This window comes from Eupeodes corollae, chromosome 2 (genome assembly GCF_945859685.1).
Source record: "Eupeodes corollae chromosome 2, idEupCoro1.1, whole genome shotgun sequence".
Classification (NCBI taxonomy): Eukaryota; Metazoa; Arthropoda; class Insecta; order Diptera; family Syrphidae; genus Eupeodes; species Eupeodes corollae.
The window spans coordinates 127,853,050-127,874,135 of NC_079148.1; the positions used below are offsets into that span (position 1 = coordinate 127,853,050).

General features: G+C 34.3%; 2 protein-coding genes across 2 annotated transcripts; one reads left to right on the plus strand and one right to left on the minus strand.

Annotated features, from left to right (window-relative positions):
* Positions 1 to 1,794: 1,794 nt before the first annotated feature.
* Positions 1,795 to 13,075, plus strand: LOC129945434 (ubiquitin carboxyl-terminal hydrolase 36). The gene is made up of 4 exons (XM_056055190.1): positions 1,795 to 2,988; positions 3,874 to 4,565; positions 4,650 to 6,299; positions 11,162 to 13,075. The coding sequence occupies exons 1-4, from the start codon at positions 2,571 to 2,573 to the stop codon at positions 11,516 to 11,518; spliced, it is 3,117 nt and encodes a 1,038-aa protein (XP_055911165.1). The 5' UTR covers positions 1,795 to 2,570; the 3' UTR covers positions 11,519 to 13,075.
* Positions 10,431 to 10,931, minus strand: LOC129945435 (myotrophin-like). Its single transcript, XM_056055191.1, has one exon. The coding sequence runs from the start codon at positions 10,863 to 10,865 to the stop codon at positions 10,515 to 10,517; it is 351 nt and encodes a 116-aa protein (XP_055911166.1). The 5' UTR covers positions 10,866 to 10,931; the 3' UTR covers positions 10,431 to 10,514.
* Positions 13,076 to 21,086: the final 8,011 nt, after the last annotated feature.

The window sequence follows — 21,086 nt, forward strand, 5'->3', positions numbered from 1 at the left end:
AATTTTTTGTTATTATGCAAAAGCAAAAATATAAGTTTTGAAAAATGAGTTCAATTGACGAAGGTTTGTTTCTAGATTTTGAAATAATCTCAGAAACTTTTTCATCTCGTAAAGTGAAAATGTATAAAGAGAGGATAGATCCATTTTCGAAATATGATGAAAATGAATTCTTTGGTCCCTACAGGTGGGTTTTGGTTTATTAGTTCCCTTCTTATACATACAACATGGGTAACTTCTCCTTTTAACTGTCCCGAGAGCTTCTTTTCGATTCGCAAAATGGAGTATAAAATTTGTCTGGTGTCGTTGTCAGTTTGGAAGAAAATGTTTCAACGTTACACTTTTGCAAGACGCTGCGAGGAGGGCAGGCACCAGGTGGAACAACATCTCCACGTGTCAAGCCACAAAAAATATCTGGCCAACACTGGATATAAAACGTTCAAGGTGCTTGCTCTCTCTAACCAGATCGCATATAAGCTCGATAATAGGTGTCACAACTGGACACTGTCTAATAGTAAAGCACGCCACGAGACTAGGCGTATTCTCAAATGACTTTTGCAGAAGCTGTATGGACGAGGAAGAGGAAGAAACGGTTTTTCATCTTCTCTGCACATGCCCTGCTCTAGCTCGAAAACGCAAGAATTACCTAGGAGAATTCTTCTTTAACGATCTAAACGATCTAAATCATATCCGTATAATCAGCCTCTCACGTTTCGTAAGGGACTCAAGCTGGTTCCATTGAGCTTAGCAGGAAGCCTCAAGATTTATGTGGTATCACAATGGGCCATTAAACTGGCCTAAGTGTGTCCGTTTCCATCTTGGACAGCCACTATAACCTAACCTAACCAACACTTTTGCAATGATACTAGATTAATTGCATCGAATCGTGATAAATAAAGTACTTCTAAATTAAGTACTTCATTTTTACTTTAAGCCTAAAAAGCAGATCGTGCTAAATTTTAGCTCCTATACAAAATTCTTTACCTACTTTTTTGAGATAATTTTGTATGAAAGCTATAATTTAGGGTGATCTGCGTACTAGGCTTTAGGACAAAAATCTGAAAGTGGCATAACCTTATTTTGAAAAATTGGCTAATTTTGGCTCTCATATTTTTGTCTTAGGGAAATACATTATTTTAAACATAGTTTTATATTATTGAATATCTAATTTTGAATAAATGAATGAATAAAAGCTGTATTTATTAAACCAATAAGCCTTGAACTATAGATCAAGAAATCACGACTTTAGTAATTCTCTTTTAAAACATAGGTAAAATTGAACTTCCAATAATGGTGTATTGCATTTCAAAATCTCCTCAAAAAGAGAATACAAAATATTGAAATCACATAATTGTTAAGAATTAGCAGAACAACACACGACACTTTGCAGATCTATCTTCGTCAAATCACTTTTTCCCACTTACACTTTTTGAAATACAACTATCCAACACACCATCGCTCACCATTTTTTTTTTTAAATACACATGTAGAAGAAATGTAAATCTGCCATAAACTAACAAAATATTTAGCATTTAATTTTTGTATTGTTATATTTATTGCATTTGGAGAAAGTTATGAAAAACGAACAGATCAACCTTTTATAGGAAAATCATAAAAACAACAACTTGGCATTACTTTTTCTGGTTATAATTTTCACATCTAGATGTCACCACGAAACATTTTAAAAGACTTCTATTTAAATGAATATCAACAATAAAAATGAGTTTCATTTAAAATAATCTAAAATCAAAATAAAGTAATAAATATCAACTATTTTTCCATTGAAATTTTATTTTAAAAATTCAAATCACCGCATCATTCCGAAATCGAAATTTAATTCACCATAAACACAAAATATCCCCCACACGAATTTTGATGTGTAAACACATCCATAATCCGCCATTTTCGAAAAACGAAGATACACACCATAGTTTTTTTTTATAGCAACGAATATACCTAACAGCGAGCGCCAGCAGAAGCAGCAGCAGCAGGCCAGCATATAATCATTCCGTCTTTTTCATTTCTCCAAGTACATGTGGTCGGAAAAATTTTCTCGTCTTTTTAATTACGCAAAATAAAGTGAAAATTCGCGCGAAAATATGTTAACCATCGCGATAAATCGTTTACCAAATAAATTTCATTTCAATTAAATCGATTAGATTGAGTGGAAAAGGTGAATTTTGCGCTGCGTGTCGTTTCGCATGTTTCGATGACGGTGAATGTCTGAATCTGAAATTGCAACACGACGGAAGAAAAAAAAAGAAGCACCACCACCTCCACTCTACAAGAAAATAATCGAATTCTCGTCGTCGTTGCCGTTGAAAGTGAGAAAAAGAAAGCATCTCCCACTGGCAGACATAATTTTCCATAATTTCATTTAACAAAATTTAAACAAAAGAAAAAATAACCAAGAAAAAAAGTGCAGTGTTTGCAAACATTAGACGGACCTAAAAAAAAAATTCTAAGCAAAGAAGAGAAAAAAAGAATTAGTAGGTATTCCCCCGCGAGTGGTTTTTCCCCACACATAACCGTACATTACACCTTGTGTAAAAGAGAAAAGAAAATACGATAAAATGCCTGTGTCGGTGGTTTGTGAATCGTCGACAGCGGCGAATGTGAATGCCGCGCTGCGCGACTCCCTCGCCAATTCGTCATACGGCGCTTCGTCTGGCGGGGCCAACAGTCACCATCATGACGAGAGCTTGCAAAATAAATTAGTGGCGTCGGCCAAACGTGTCCTCTTGACCAAAATCGAATACGAGGAGGTGAATAACTACAATCATTCGGTCCTTGACACTTTGAAGTCCAAATACATCGTACTTAAGCCCTCGCCTACCCCGCAGCAATTGTCTTCGTCGACGTCGTCGTCTGGAAATGGCAATTGCGGGAAATTAAACTCACCTGCAGCAACAACAACAACGTCGTCGTTGTCGTCATCATCATCGTCGTCTTCGAACCAAACAACAAATAACATGAATGGAAATGGAAACGGTGAGAATAAAGATAAATACCCGTCTGCGTCTCGAAGTTTGGTATCCAACAACCACCATTCTTCTTTTCTTTTTATTTTTTTTTTTAAATGTTTGATGGCGAATTTTGGTGGTAAATGCCAATAAAATGCCAACGCCAAAGTACCAAGTACCAAACCAAGTGGTAGTCGGTTCGGTGGTGAATAAATTTGACAGGTGCTGTCATTTTGACAGTAGTGCTGGCTGGGCACGTGAGATGGCATGAAAATTTATATAGGGTGTTCTTTTGTTTGTTTATAAATAAATAAATGTTATTTTTTGTAAATACATAGGTATGTAAATAAAAAAGTTTGATGATTGAGTTAACACTCGAGAAACATTAAACTTCAGCCAATGTGGTTTCGTATGTTTTGAAATCACTTTTTTTTCATATTCTTGTGCTGCTCGATTCGTTCTGCGGAAATGAGTCAAATAATGTTCGAAGTCAATGAACTTGAAAAACAAAAAATAATTGCACCACGTAGAAAGCTAAATTTGGCACACAAAATAAACAACGAGTATCCCAGGGTATCTACTCATTCCGTAATGTTTTCATAACGCGTCATTTTATATTGATTTTAAATGCGCAATTATTGCTTTGTTATGGAATTATCTGGAAAAAGTTTTACTTTTCTAAAAAGAAGAAAAATGCTTCTGGGAATGACTTAACTTGCTTCATTTTGAAGGTTGACTAGTTTAAGATATTCTTTTTCGTTGTTTGTTTGGACATTTTTGTGTTTACACAATCAAAAACTGTTTTAAGATGGTAATCTTATGACATATTCCATGACTCCCTTTAAGTTTTTCATTTATATCTCATTAGCTCGAACATTCTTTTAATTTATTCCTTTTTTTTAAATAATTTTAGATAAATCCCAGAGAAACAACACAAGTGAACTGCCGCAACCAAAACGGATACTCTTCCCACGGGAAAACATACAAATCGGTTGGAAAAGTTCCGGTCGAAATTGGTACATTGGTTCGGGAATGTCCAATGTTGGCAACAGTTGTTATTTGAATTCCACTCTGCAAGCGCTCTTCCATGTACCGTCAATTGCAAATTGGCTAACATCCGATACAGCTCACATGGAACGCTGTGAAGAGGAGCTAGGTATACAAGGTGGCTGCATCATATGTTGCATGTCGAAAACACTATTGTCATCACAGAACCGACAATCATGCATTCGGCCGTATTTGGTTTATGGAAAGCTGAAGACAATTTGTAGACACTTAACTGTGGGACGACAAGAGGATGCCCATGAATTCCTGCGGTATTTGGTGGAAGCAATGGAGAAAGCGTATCTCTTGCGATTCCGTCACTACAAAGACCTAGATCAATTTAGCAAGGAAACAACACCGCCAAATCAAATTCTGGGTGGTTATCTGAAATCTGCCGTAAGGTGCCTTGCGTGTGGTTATGTGTCGACGACATTCCAGCATTTCGAGGATCTTCTTTTGGATATTCGTAAGGCTGACACAATCGATGAAGCTCTCGAGGGTTACTTTTCGAGGGAGCGACTCGAAGACATGGGTTACAAGTGCGAATCTTGTAAAAAGAAGGTAAGTTTGAAGCGCTTTCATTCCTCTTTAGAAAATAAAACACTCAACTTAATATGTATTTTGTTTTCTTTATTTTTTTTTCAGGTGTCTGCCACTAAACAGTTCACACTAGAGCGTGCTCCAATAGCTCTTTGTATTCAATTAAAGCGCTTTTCGATGCTCGGAACCAAAATCAACAAGCAAATCACAATTCGGCCTCGTCTCGATCTTTCGAGGTTTGCGTCGAAAAAGAACAGCGGCGAACAGCTTACCTACAAACTCGTAGCAATGGTCACACACCTGGGAGCCTCTCAGAATTGCGGCCATTACACTGCCATTGGGCTAACTGAATCTGGGACCTATTACAGCTTCGACGACAGCTATGTTCGGCCAATCTCCGTTCAGAGTGTGGTCAACACAAATGCCTACATAATCTTTTATGAATTGGAAGCTGGCCAACAGCATAATGGACACTCCCCATCGAACAATAAGAATCTTGGTTCACAAATCAACTCCAACAGCAGCTACGAACAGTCCAAAGAGAACAATCAGAAGAATGGCAATTCCAACTATAACAACGGAAGCAACGACAGCCGTCAGAATTTTTACGGTACCTCGACAAACGCTCCAAAATTAATCAGCAAATTAAACACAGATCAAAAAGTTATTGGGCCGCAACTACCAGAATACTACAAGAATGGCAATTCCAATGGTTTCCCTGGCAATGGCAACAAGCTAGTCAATACGCCAAGCAAACTAAGCAATCGACCAAGCTCACTACCCACAAACAGCTCCAAAATAATGATACACTTCAAAAACTCGGCCGCCGCAATGAATAATGGCGCAAGTAATGCAACTGCCACAACATCGTCGTCGTCGGTGAGTTCATCGACAGCTGCAAGCCCTGCAACAAGCTCCACGGACAAGCTGAAGATACTGCCAAGCGAGAGCGATGATGATGAAGATGACGACGACGAGAAAGTAACTACAACAAGCAATGAAGTAAGTTCCACAACGACACTGCCTCACATGCCTAAACTCGGACTGGGCTCCCCGGTGCATTTAAAAGAGAAGACGGCTGTCACATCAACAGCAACTGCGACTGTAAACACCATCAAGAGTCCCTTGAAGAGTCTTGTTCCCTATGAATCCGAATCTGGCGATTCCTCAGCCGATGAGGATGGCGACACAAAAGCCTCCATAACGCAAACGGCAAAGAGTCCCAAAAAGAAAAAGAAGAAGACCAACGAAATAGATTTGTTGTTCAAAAGAAAGTCCAATGGAGTCGCCAACTCGTCGTCATCGCCCAAAAAAATGAAAACCTCTCTGTCCAATGATGTTGATGCGTCATCCAGCACACATCACGACTTCGAAGATGACGATTCAATTGATTCTTGTGACTTGAAGAAAGCCCAATCCACACCACCCTCGCCGCCAGTTATCAAAACAAAGACTGGCCTCTGGCAAGTAACCAATGTCCGCCCCACTAACTCCACTAGTACCACAGCCGCAACACCCGAGAAAAAGATCAGAAACCCCTTCGCCGCGGTACGGCCAGCATCACCAGTCAACCGTCAATTAGCAGCAACACCCAAACAATCGAATTTATCCCCAACAAAGCCATCGAATGGCCATCAGCAAAAAAGTCCTACCGAACGCAGTGAAGTAGTCAATGAACTGATGAAACAATCACATCGTGGATATGGAGCGCCTGTCCTTAGCTGGAATGGCAACAAAACCGAACTAGAAAAGGAGGTAAGAATAAATTAAAAACAATTTCACAAAAGCCAAAAATCTAACCATGCAACATTTATCATTAAATTCATAACACAACATAGCAATATAACTATATACACAATTTGATGGTGAGAAGTGTAAAAAACGAAGAGTTATAATTTTTTGAATTTATCAAGAACAAAATTAGAAAGAAATCAATCAAGAATTTATAAAAAAGAATTTATAATTTCAAGAAGTTCCACCACAAATTAAATTGGTTTCAAAGGTAAGATTATTATTTTTTTTTTCTTAAGTTTTAGAGACATTTTCTTTCTCAAAAAATTTAACTCTTGGGAGGGTATTTTCTTAAATAATTAAACTTGGGGCACATTATTAAGACGCATATACATTCCAGATTCTTTAAAAATATAATTTAATCTATTTTCCTCCTTTAGGCGGAAGAGTTTTTCCTATCGACCATTTTTTAAAATGCAGTGTTCTTTTGAACTTTAATGAAATGTGATCCTTCAAGTCCTCTGCAAGCTTTCCGATATCAAAAAATGAATATGGGAGGGAAATTTTTGAGATTTTTAGCGTGCGTAGGTTAGGTAAGATTAAAATGGCTGCGGATTCAGAAACCACACACTTAGGCCAAAAGAAAAGGTCCATTGCGATAACACATGAATCCATTAGAATTAGAATTTTGAGCTTTTTATAAAGCGAAGAAGATATTTGATATCCTTTTTAGCTAGTTCACTGGGATTATCAAAAGAGTTGTCTCTCAGATGAAGTTAGTGTCTTTGTGAAAGAGCAGGGCAAGTGCATATTTGATATCCTTTTTAGCTAGTTCACTGGGATTATCAAAAGAGTAGTCTCACAGATGAAGTTTGTGTCTTTGTGAAAGAGCAATTCAAGTGCAGAGAAGGTGAGAGATTGTTTCCTCTTCTTCTTCGTCCATACAGCTCCTGCAGAAGTCAGTTAAGGCTACACCAAGTCGTATTGCATGTCTGCCTATAAGACAGTGTTTCGTGAGGACACTTATTAGGGAGCTAAAATGAAGTCTGCAAGTCTTAGCGATTTAGGTCCAGTGAAGGCCATATGAGTTTTGTGGCTGCCCATGTTGGTAAATTGTGCCACCTAGAGTTTGCTATCGCAAAAGCTGTTTATTTTAGCAGAAGTTTATATGTAGGTATCGGTATACCTATGTTCTCCCTTTCAGGTGAAATAGGTATGACGGTTCCATTTTTAGCGAGTTCATCGGCTCCTCTGATGTCTCTGTGGCCCGGCGCCCAACAGAGGTGAATGTTAAATTGCTGTGCCATCTCCAGCAGTTCGCAATTCCAGCTATTAGGCTAGCTAATCCGGAGGTCGCCTGGTATCCGGATACTCCGTTAATGACTGAGCTTTTTAAAAATTGGGCCTTAAGCCTGGTTGATCATCGGCACGGGTCGTAGATACAGCTCAATTGGGAAGTTGAAGGGAAGGATATATTTTGGAAAAGGAGAAACGAATAGCAATTAAGCCATAAGCGTCCCAGGAAGGAAACTAGGTATTGAAAGACAGTGATACACTAAACAGTGGGGGGATAATGAGCCATCAGCCAGCATAATAGCACAAAGCCGTTGTAGAAGGGGATAAGGAATGGGACGGGCGAGCGACCTTTGGTTTCAGGACTCTTCTGGAGAAATAATTCCCAAAAATCATTGACCTAACTCAGCTTCTACAACTAGACAAGTTCGACGCTCAGGTAGAAGAAAAACGTAACTTTCGAAGACCTTCTGCGACTTCAGGTTTTGAGAACTTCGATCTCTAAGTTGTCTTCAAGAAAAATGTCTTTCGCAAAATTACAAATTTAATAACACGTTTCCTCAGCTATTAATGTTATGTCCGGAGACCGTCTGGCATACTAAAACATCTAGGATTTATTTATTTGGATTGAGAAGAGATTTTCTGATATTTTCTTTTATTAGACTTATCAAAAGGAAGATGTTTTTATCCACTTTAAAGTCGACTATTGGGGTCTAATCTGACGCACCTGGCACCTATTTTGTTTTTAATCTAGATATTTGTTTCTGATATCTTGGCAAATAGCGTTTTTGGTTATACCAATTCTTCAAAATTGCGAAAAATACCCATTCTCAAGAACTTACGCCCGCCAAACATAGATACAAAAACTAGCTAACTTTGGCATTCTAAATTAAGGCTTTTATTCCAACAATCCTACGTTGGACACATAAAGACTCACAAAATTTTCTGTTGGCTTTTAACATAATTACTTCTAATCCGCTGCTGTACAGGACCACGGTAACATAGCGATGCGAAGCTTGATTGCTTAGTAAAATGTACTTAGACCTTTAAACTGCTTTAAAGAGAAGGTCCAGTGAATTGTTGATCACTTATGTAAAGAAGGACCAATCTGTAAAGGCTTAAAAGATGAACTGCATGCAATCTACCTAGAGGTAGAGCGTTCGTACCAAGTCCTAACCTCTCAAAATAAATGTTGGTGTGCCCCACTGCTCTGTACAGTTTCCAACACTCTTTTCAAGAACTCTTTCTGAAAGTTCTAATTCACTTTTCATATTAGTTTTTGGGTTTCATTTCCTTGTGCCCCGGACATGGATCTTCAACGACAATATATAATAAGCTCCTTAATGGCTGAAACACAAACACGCTTCAGCTTCGGCTTCGCTTGACGTTTATGAGTTCAGCCATAGGAATTCAATGCATGCTATCACAATGGAGTTTCGACCTCACGTTTCGTTTGACAATCGTAAGGAAAAGAACGTAATATGACTCCAAACGGAAGATCTAGTTCAATTATCTGAACATTTGCTTTGTATGACAGCTCATCAGCTGTAAAAAAAATGTCAACAAACAAAATATTTGCTCTTTGGAGGGATGAAATAATAGAAATGTCATTCAAAGCAACCTCGAAGCAGGCCTAACGTAACGCAGACGAAGCTGAAGCGTGTAAGTGTTTCAGTCATAAATTCCGACCTTGACAGAATTGTTAATACTCTGCCTTTATGATTGTTAAAACTGAACATTTCGACTTGGTATGCATATCATCAATCAATTCTATTCAAATGATCACATACGCCATGTCACCAAAGTTGGCTCAAGATTTTAGAGTTATTTCAGTCGATGTAGGCAGTTTTTCTTCCCCTTTTGATAGAAAGTGTTCTCCTGATGACCTCTAGACAGTTGAGTTCTGTTTAGTTGTAAAAGATATGTACCTCGTTTTCTCGTTTGAAGCATTCTTCCAAAGATTCCTCTAATACCAAAAAGCTTTAAAAGCTGACCATTACTGTTTGCAATCTTACGCGGCTTAAAAAACTGCGACTATTTATGTTTGAAAAACACTAAACTAGTCTTGAAGCTTCTTTCATTCTTTAGGCATACTACATGAATGCGAAAGATTTAACAAAGCTCCTTGGATTAAGAAAGGTACTAAAATTTCCTAACTGCGCGTTCATTATATAAGCAAACAAAATATCAAGTTACGAAAGAAGAGATCGGGTTCGATGAAGGCACTTGAAGATAAAGACCGTAGATTTTGAAATTATCGAAAATAAAAAAAATGTTCAAGTTTTAGTTTTTTTTAATTGAAATGTCAAACTGTTTTTAAGCGTAATATAAGGTATCTGAGTAGGCCAGGGTCTTACTGCTTGAGCAGAATGAGATGCAGCTGTAGCTAAAAAAATCGCTGTAGTATAAGCTGCCAATAAAAACGCTCACTAATGTAGCACAATGGTGTAGCGCAGGAAATTTATTCGGGCATGTTCAACGCATATGAAATTTATATTTGAACTGAATTTGTATGGTAGCATACTATAAAAAAGTTACAAAACCAGAAAAAAGTCTTAAATGCATTGAACGCTCCCAAAAAAAAGTGAAAAGTCAAAGAATGAAAAGGGTTTCCCCCATCTGTTATCTGAAATGTAGCTTGTGGCGTCGCCAAAAGTTAAAGTTGGGGAGTCAACTTGCGCTGCAGCTACTGCTACAGCTTCAGCTACAGCTTCTCATTGTGTCGAAGTATACTATTTTCGTATCTTTTAACTTTGACAGTGCTACATTCAACAGCTACAGCTACACCATTCTGTTCAAGCAGTTAGTCTTAATGTTCCTAGAAAAACAAAAAACCATTCTATCCAAATTTATCTTCCAATATCAGTTTCAGTGAATTTATTCCATTAAATCAAAATAAAAATAATTTTCCAATGCTTGTCTCTTTTAATCTTCGCCTCTTTCATTTTACTTGAGAAGTTCCTTTATGTCCTCCTTTTCTGTCGCTTCAATGTATGGAACTCCATCTGGAGTTGTACCTTTTGTTGATGCTCCTTTCTTAATTAATGTTTCAACACATTTCGTATGTCCTTCCCATATAGCAGCCAAAAGTGGTGTAATCGAATGTTTATCGACTACATCGACTTTGGCTCCCTTCTCAATCAAAAACGATAACACGTCATTCTGTCCAAAATCAGCAGCAAAATGTAGAGGATATCGTCCATCAATTTGACTATTCACATCGATTTGTTTAATTTTGATGACCTCCATAACTTGCTCTAGTTCTCCATTTTTAATGTTCCACACAAGATTTGTCATTATTTTTAATTTTTTAAAGTTTAAGTTTTACCTTTTCTTTTTGTCTAAATAATAGAAAATGAAATATGTATATGTATAAACAAATATATTATGTATATACATGCCTACTTGGTTTTTGTTCTAAATCGCAGTTAAGTGACCTTTGGCAAATTATCCTTTTGCCTTAGTCACCTCTATGCAATGTTTAACTTATCTCCTACACCACCATCGATTCTATTTACCAATCCACAAATATTTAACATCGGAATAGCTTATGAATACAGTTTTCTAAAGCACCATTTCTATTCTTCCAACAGATCACAGAAGAAGCTCGTTTGCAGCGCAAACGCGAATGGGAGGAAGACGATGAAAATGAAATGGATCGTGGCCGCCAGAAGAAAGTCAAACAACCAAAACCCCAAACCGGCTCGACACCCGGCTTCAATCCATTCCAAGAACATCAAAGCCAACAGAATTTCCATCAGCGCCGTTGGAAACTCGTCAACAATGCATCCAATCATCGTTACCAAAATACATCATCGCATGGTAACTTTCGCAATGGCAACAACAATCGCAAGATGAACAACTTCAAACGATTTGGAAATAAATTCCATCAAAGACCATCCCATCATCAGCGTAGCAATGGCAATTATTTCCATAGACGAGGTTCTTAACAATGCTAAAATATCAAAGTAGAAAGTAGCCTCAGAAAACAAACAATTAATCCAGAAGAGAGAACATTGCACTCTCTTGGACACAGTTTTTTTTTTAAGAGATCTTAGTTCAATTTTTACTCAAAATTATTTTTAATTTTTTTTTCTGTTTTGTAATTTATGGCTTGCGTCTGTCCCCAAGCCAACAGCGCTCTGCCGTATTTTTCTTTAAAATGGTTGTTATGCAAACAAGACTGCATTTTTACAACCAATGCAAATAGATAAAAATTAGAATGTTGTTATCAAACAAACAAAAAAAGGAAAAAAAAGCTGTCCCCGCTCTAAAGCATTGACAACAAATTAGAACGAATTGATTTTAACTACACTAAGTGTAGACCCACTCTCTGACTCACAACAAGAAAATTTAAAACAAAAAAAAAACACACCTATTTCCATCCACATTCATCGTCGTATTGTATATTATATTATATTAATCTAATCCAATTCATCAAGCATGCATATAAAATGGCAAAAACCAACAGGAAACAAAACAAACTATATTGAGTTAAAACAAAAAAGAAGAAAAAGCTTACTTAAAACTAAGTTTTTGTGTATAGAAAATAAAATAAAACAAGATACAAATAACAATAAAAAATCAGACGATTTTTTAAATACCTATTTTCACTGCTATATTATATGCTTTTTAGGTTATAAGTCTCTCGTAGCAGTTAGTCTAATAATAAACTATTATTGTTTTTATTTTAGTTTTTCTTTTTTTTTAATAATAATAAAACATACATATTATTATTATAAATATATAATATAATGCAATTTTAGCGTAAGAATATTATTATTTTAACTATGATAATAATGATGATATCCTTTGACCTGACCTTTCCTAAACCGACAGACCTTTTTTTATAATGGAAATCTTTATTTGCCCTTGGCCGATATATATATATAATTATGTTGTATATCCATGCATTTTCTTTTTATTTAGTTTATAAGTTGTAGAAAAATCTGAAATAAATGTTTTCTTTTTTTCTTAAAAAAAAAACATTAAAATATATACAAAAAAATATATATATGTATAATCGTACGCCGAAATGTTGTTTTTACTTTTTATTTAACTAACGATCTTTTAATGTTTACACAAAAAAAAACATAAATATATATATACACAAATATATAGCTATATGAATTGTAAGTAAATTAAAAAATTTAACAAACAAAAAATATGTTTATTTATAATTTTATGAATCAAAAACAAAACAAAAAAAATGCAACAAAAAAATACACAATAACAAGATATAGAAGAAGATTATAAACTAATTCTATTATTAAATATTATAAAAATGCAGTTTAGTTGTTAAGTTAATCGTATATTTAAAAAACAAAAAATATATGCTACCAAAATTCCGAGGAGAAAAAACTTTCACAAGATGGAAGAAAAATCTTGAAAGGCTCCTCTGGTGTAGCAAAATGAAATCATCAAAAAAAAAAGAAACAAATAATAGACAACAGCAAACAACAAATAATATTGAAATAATAAAATATGTATATTTTGAAAGGACATCACTCAAATGCATTTTATTCAAAATTTTGATTTCTTATTTGTTATTTCAGATGGAAAGGGTGCAGTGCTAAGGTCAGGGTCGGACAAAGCATATGTGCAAGATGTGCAAATGCACAGGGCGCTAAATTCTGGGGGCGCATTACCAGGAGCAAGAAAATGGACTCTGATCTAGCGCAAACAAATATGTACTACTATTTGCTATTTTTTTAACCACGACCATTTAACTCAAGATATCGCAGAACTAAAAATCCGGATCATATGGGTCAGAGCGTGTAGGTTTTCTTATTGCACACTGGAGCAGAATGCAGATTGTTTCAATAGTTTTTTCGCTTTGTTGGTTAATCAATATTCAATAAATAGCTATCAGTTTTTAATAGAAGTGACGTATTTTGTGACAAGACAAGAATGAATTTTAATAAGCAACTGTCGAAGCCAAAGTTATGATATGATAATGGTTCGAATATGAAAGGAAAAGAAGCGAGTTTCAGAATCGAATTCGAACCCTGGAACCAAGAGCATTTTTCGTTCCATGTTGCTCGCATTCCTTAAATTTAGTGGTGGTTAATGATCCTGCTCGGTGCTTATTATATGCAGTGAAATTTTTTGATACAATTGCATATTTGTATAACATTTTTTCAAGTTCCACAACGAGATGGGATATTCATAAAAAAAAGAGGCTGGGATGCGACCCACACTGATAACTTCCCATCTCGTCGATTTGTCGTGCTTAAAAGTTTGTCTATATGTACTCGTATCAATTTTTACCAAATTTGCGTACTATTTTTTGTAGATTTTATTTTTTATGAAAAAACGGACTGTTGGATTTTTATATAAAAATTACTAAATATCGAAATTAATATTTTCTGTGAAATAAAATAAGTTTGAAGCCAATATTTAAAATGTTTCAAAAGTTATTTGAGTCGAAAATCAATTTTTACCAACTTCTATACATTTTTTTTTAGGTTTTTATTTTTTGTAAAAAAAACTGTGAATTCGATTTTCTCAAACTTTGTCCTAATGTTGAAAACAATATTTCTTATAAGTAAAAATTAGTAAGAAACTATTATCTCAAATTTTTGAAAACATATTTGAGTCGAAAATCATTTTTTACCAACTTTTGTTATTTTTTTTCGGTTTTTAATTTGTTGTAAAAAAATTGTCCATTCGATTTTTTTCAAAATTTTACTGAGTGTTGACAATATTTTTTGAAAGATAAAAGTAAATTAAAGGCAATATCTCAAAGTTTTGAAAAGATATTTGAGTCAAAAATCAATTTTTACAAACTTGTATTAATTTTTTTTAGTTTTTTAATTTTTGTAAAAAAAAAACTGTCAATTCGATTTCTCAACAGAATGTTGAAAACAATATTTCTTATAAGATAAAATAAGTTTGAAGCCTAAATTTCAAGTTTTTGAAAAGATATTTGAATTTTTTTTAGTTTTTTAATTTTTGTAAAAAAAAAACTGTCAATTCGATTTCTCAACAGAATGTTGAAAACAATATTTCTTATAAGATAAAATAAGTTTGAAGATTAAATTTCAAGTTTTTGAAAAGATATTTGAATCGATTCAATTTTTACCAACTTTGAGTAATGTTTTTTTTTAGATTTTTAGTTTTTATAAAAAAAACTCAATGCGATTTTTCTCAAAATTTTATCAGATGTCAAAAACATTATTCTTCGTTGCACGAAATTGTTTTGGAGATGAAATCATATTTGAGTCATAAAATTTTGGAGGTGACAAATTTTTTTTCAGTTTTGTTGATTTATAAAAAAAACCTTTAAAAGGTTTTTTTTTTTAAATATACTTCTTTGATATCACGTTACAATATATTATATACAATTTAATTCAAGTCTCTAGCGTTTTTGGTTTGTAAGATATTTAGAGTTAACCAAAATTGTCACCTTTTTTCCAAACTGCTATGGTAAAAAAACCACTCACGCAATTTTCTTGAAAGCCCTTCCTGCATATTTCTGCCTTATTATCTGTATAACAAAATTTATATTAAGTCGATACCTCTTCTGGTTCTTGAGCTATGGACTATGGAGAAAAATTTGCGAACGTACGAACGTTCGTACACACGCACACAGATATCTTTCTAAAAAAAAATTTATTTCGACGTCGAGAAATGTCAAAATTTTCAATTTGACAAATCGGACCCATTACAATAACTTCCTATGGGAAGTTAAAAATTGAGGCCTTTAAAAACAAATTTAGCAGAAATATATTAAGCCCTTATAAAAGTAGGAAATCTAGAGGCAAAAAACATTGCTGAATCGTTAGAAAATTAAATTTTCAAATTGAACTTGCTAATTTGGTTTGATATTTTAGAAAATATAAATAAAACTAGTAACTATTACATAAAAGTTTTAGGAAATTCAAAAAACAGTTTGATTTTAAAGAGTTCCGATTGAAAATTTAATGATTAGGTATGTTCAATTAACCGAGTGTACTGCTAATTCCCTAGAAATACCAAATAATGTTTCTTGAAGCCTCATAATATCGATCTCAACGGAGCAAACAACTTTATGCTGCCAGCACGTAACTTGATACAACCGAGTTTAGTCGATACAATCCAGCATTGGCAGCACACATTTTGGTTCAATCGAGTGTACTCGATTGTTTCGGCATATTTGGCAGCACACAAAATTCAAATTAACGTTTGAAAAATCGACAGAAATTATTTGTCGGGAGTGATTTTTGTGTTAGAAAAATGGAAAAACAAAATAATATGTCAATAAATAAAAAACAGACTGAGATTTTGACCAATTTTATGAGTTCTCACGTTGGTTTAGCGAGGGGAATTCTTAAAACTGCCCAAGGGAGGAAAAATATGAGTACCATCAACGCAGCCCAGTATTCCCGTTAGTTTAAATTTCTTATAATATAATAATACTCCTTGCTGTCTCCAAATTTAGAGCAATCAAATTTAATCTATTGCGGACAATACTTATTTTCCAGGAGACTCAACTTTCGGCGAAAGAACTTGGAAACTGTTCTCCGTACCATACTTAGCAACACATTCGTTCCAACATTGGTTTGGTAACTCCCACTGGCTAGGAGATTTAATGTTGCACAAAGCTGTAGAAGTGGTGGAACTGATCTTCTTTTTCTGTCTTCTGGAAGATCTAACGAGTTGAGTATCTTGTGAAAACATCCCTTGTTGACTCTAAAGTGCTGCACAAAGTTCAAACAAAAAATTGTTTTACAAATGTTATACACGATCAGTGGCGGCTGGTGAGTTTTCGAACTGGTGGTGCACTTTTCCTGTTATCAAAGTTTGATGATTAGAATTGAAAACAAAAAACAATTTAAATAAAATATATTGATTTTTTAGTACTTTTTATACAATTAAACCAATGCGACGACATTTTTCGGAAGCGAAATGTTCAATCACTTTTTTATTGAAATCAGGTATTGTTTGTATACAGTTTTGTCAATGCTTAGTTCAGAAAGTGCATTTAGTCGATCCTGAGACATGGTGTTTCGCAAAAAAGTTTTTATTCTTTTTAGAGTCGAAAAACATCGCTCGCTCCCTACCGACGTCATTGGTATAGTGCACAGAATTCGAAGTAGTTGCATTGACTCTGAAAATGATTCAGAGAGGTCATTATTATGAAACAATTTTAAAATTGCAACAGCTCTATTTGCACTGATGAAATCGTTGCGATTGTAATTGTAGATTTTCGATTTTTTTTTTCGTCCAAAGCAGCGTAAGTGCAAACTGTGATCGTGAAATCTTTATCGGGAAAAGTAGAACGGTATGTTTTAAAGTTTTGCAGGAAAATAATTTAGCCGCAATCAAATGATTACAAAAATTAAATCTATCTTTCACTTGAGTAATAATTATATCGCACACTTCTTTTGCTATGACAGAGATGGCCGATTTAAACCTTTTTTGAGGAGGTTCTTCAAGTTGATCTACGTATTACGTACACTTTGTATACTGATTTCAAAATCATTAACACAGTTTTTTATATGAACCAAATCAATATTACTTTTCTGAAATTGTTTGAATAAAATTTCAATATGTGGCAGAATAGATTGAAACAAATTAAGCCAATATAAGCATATCAGCTTGATTTACAGAATTTGTATCCCTTTCCGTTTCTATAATGGTGGCCATGCATTCTTTTAAAGGCTCCATGTATCTATGTACTGAGTTAACCGTTCAAGAATTAAAGATCCATCACGTTTGCGGAGCAGCTGTAATCTTCTTTCATACAATATTTTTTCAAAATCTCTGTACGCTTCGGAGATCCTAAAAAACTTTGGAAAAGCTTAAAGGCTGGCAAAAAATGTATGTACGCTTTTGCTTTGACTTACACTTTTGTACCTTTGAAGACTGTAGACAATGTGAGATGCTCCTTCATGACTGTATCCAAATCTGATACAAAGTCTACTAAAACGCGAAATACCCCAGAATTATTTGACTCAATTGTTTCATCGTGACCTCGCAAAGCCAATTTGAAATGCACCACAAAACTTAACACAATCGATAAGACGTGATAAAATATACCTGTTTTTGTCAACTTGTTTGTTCGACTTTTGGATATTATTTCTATACACAGAATCAAGCTGATTACGAATGTTAACCGTGCCTAACACAGACAAACTCATTACATTTTGTAAATGTACTTGCGAAGAATCGTGTTTTTTTATTTTTTCACTTAAATGCGTCAAATATTTCAGTTTCTGTCCAAATTGATTCTCCACTAAAAATAATGCAACGAAAACAAAAGTGCATTAAGACGTTCACATCCACAAAACCAATATCTACCAGGTTTGAAAATATATTTGAGTCGAATATCATTTTTTTTCGGTTTTTACTTTTTTGTAAAAAAAACTGTCAATTCGATTTTTTTCAAATATTTACCGAATGTTGACAACAATATTTTTCGAAAGATAAAAGTAAATAAAAGCCAATATCTCTAAGTTTTAAAAAGATATTTGAGTCGAAAATCAATTTTTAACAACTTATATTGATTTTTTTGTTTAGGTTTTTATTCCTTGTAAAAAATTTTGAATTTTGAAAAAAAAAAAATATTTCTCTTAAGATAAAATAAGTTTGAAGCCTAAATTACAAGTTTTTGAAAAGATATTTGAATCGATAATCAGTTTTTACCAACTTTGAGTAATGTTTTTTTTTAATTTTTGATTTATAAAAAAAACCGTTAAATGGATTTTTTTTCAAAAAATGTTGATAACACGCATCAATTTATTATATATTATATTCAAGTCTCTAGCGTTTTGGTTTGTAAGATAGTTAGGGTTTACCAAAATTTTCACCTTTTTTTCAAACTGCTATGGTAAAAAAAAAACAAACCACGCAATTTTCTTGAGAGCCCTTTCTGCATCTTTGTCCCTTATTATCTGTATAACAAAATTTATTTGATATCGAAATCTCTTTCGGTTCTTGAGCTATGGACAACGAAAAAAACGTCTCGAACGTACGGACGTACAAACGTACGTACACACGCACGCACAGACATCTTTCTAAAAATCTTTTATTTCGACTCTAGGGACCTTGAAACGTCGAGAAATGTCAACATTTTCAATTTGACAAATCGGAACCATTTACAATACCTTCCTATTTGAAGTTAATAACTCGGCACAGAACATAATACAGCTACTATGAATATGATGAATTATCATCTAGTCATCCTTGCCAGCTTCAAACATACAAAAAATTCAAACATCGAACGGGTGCTCTGTATATTTCTGCAATTTTCGATGAGCTCGTGCGGCGCACGAGAGCAGACTCATTAATCGGTATATTTCAATGAAATATCTTTTGTTTCACGCGTCAGGCCTATAAGCATGTAACTCATACAAGTTATATAAGCAATTCTCGTGCACTCGCCGAAGCGCACGAGAATTTTTCTGCACAGGGAAAATAAAACTTATTTTTATTTTAATTGTTGAGGCATAGCTGGAAATTTCAGTTTTTTTATGTTTTTGTATGTTTAAAAGTAAAAAATAAATATTTATATGGTAATATAAAAATATAGAATCTTTTGAATTGGGTGTTCAGCGCACGAGCGCACTTAAGGTACAGCCGCCCTTGTACACGATCTTTCTTTTCGTTTTGAATATTTACTTATTTTTACTCAATTCGAATGGGTTGCTATTATCTCTCAAATATCTTCTTTTGATTTTAGCACTGGACACTTCTTCGCCTTCACTTTCACTCTCCGAAGCCAAGAAAAACATTTCGGAAAAGACTTAAAATTGAAAGTAGAATGAAATAATTTCAAAGTAAACTCATTTGACTTTTTTAAGTAAAAGTTCACAATGGAACTCGTTTGGAGTTGATCGACAATCCTCGATTGTATCAAGTTACGTGCTGGCACCCCTGATAAATGTCCTGAAACTATATTAGAGCCGAAACAATGATTTAAAGTAATGAGTTTCTAAGTTTAAACTTTCCCCCTCAGCTCATTTCTTCGCTGCGTTTTAGTTTATGGTTTAGACCTACAGGGGATATCTCAATAAAAAAACGTATTGACAGTCTACCTCAAAAACACCCTATATGAAGATACAAAACTGGACGAATTCAACGAGAAAAAATAATGTGTTTTTGGTGTACCTCTTGGGTGATGTGGGAAAGGCTTATGCTTGTGTACCTATCAGTTTGTGTGTAAAAATATAAAAAAAAGGCGCTTTCTACAAATCTTGCACAGTGCACAAGTTTGACTAGGGTCGGCCCTGGCTGAGGTATGAATTTTTAAGAGCTCAAGAAAGAGCTTTAGCTTGAAAAAGATGTATCTCGGGTAGTTTTGAATCCCGTCTTTAAGGGGGGGGGGGGGGTAATAGAGGAGCAGGGAGCCAGTAAACAAATTAAGCTCCAATGAATAATGGAGAGCAAATTGACAAGTGCTGGTGTCACACATCGTTGGTGATGCACTATAGAGTGTGTCAACGAGTAAATTAATAAAATAATTGACTTATACGTAAAGTTTCATTTCATTGCAATTATATTTTCCTGTTCCGATGTTAAATAGAGACAATAAAGTATTATCGGCTAAATTTTTGGACTGATAGTTTTATGACAAAATGTCGAAAAGGAAACTGTGTATTAAAATAAATTAATTATTCTTGAAACACAAAAATCTGGAACCGAACAATAAGGAGGACACTTTGATTTGTCACGTCTTTTATGTCACTCTTAAGAAATTCGATAACCAAAACAAAACAAAATTTTTAAAAAATTCGTAATTATTTTTGTATAATAAAATATTATTTTAAATTTTAGTTTTACTGAAACGAATATATTAAATTACTTTTGAGTAATTTCTAATTATAGACCATCTCAACACACAACCGGAGCCAGAAGATAGTCAGATAACTACCAAATTTTATATTATTGCTATGCTCATCGTTTAGCAACATTTCATCACTATGCCCGAATACTAATTTTTGCCCGAAATAGCTGTAGAAGCTTTTTTCTTGAGATACAGCTCCACCCTCACGTTTGTCACTTTTTAGAAGACACTTTAAATTAGAAGTACGATATGAGAACACGATATAAGAACACTGGATGATTTAGGTCACCCTACGGACCCTTAAAAAGGAGACGTGAACGCAAAAAGCAGTTCAGCAGTTACTAACAGCACAAAAGTAAGGACCTATGTAAGTTGCTTCCTGCAATAAAAAGTTTCATGTGGATTGTTTCAATAGTTTATTTCTTTGGCTTTATAGTATGCACTATCCATTAAAGAAAATCTAATGACTGCCAAATGTTTTTTGAACTTGTTTGGCGTCTTGAACATGCACAAAAAACTTTAATCTTTTAGTAAAATATATTTATTTAAAGATTTAATGTCATTATTTTGGCCTAAAAAGTCAAGTGACGTCTGGTAGGCTGATCAAACCGAAAATCCTAGATTTTTAAAAGATACCATTTTTGTAACTGGGCACGTCTCATTTGCAACGTTTTATGGAAATAAATTACCTTCAAACTTGACAAACGTTTAATCTTAACAAGAAGCATCGCTTTATTTTAATTTTATAG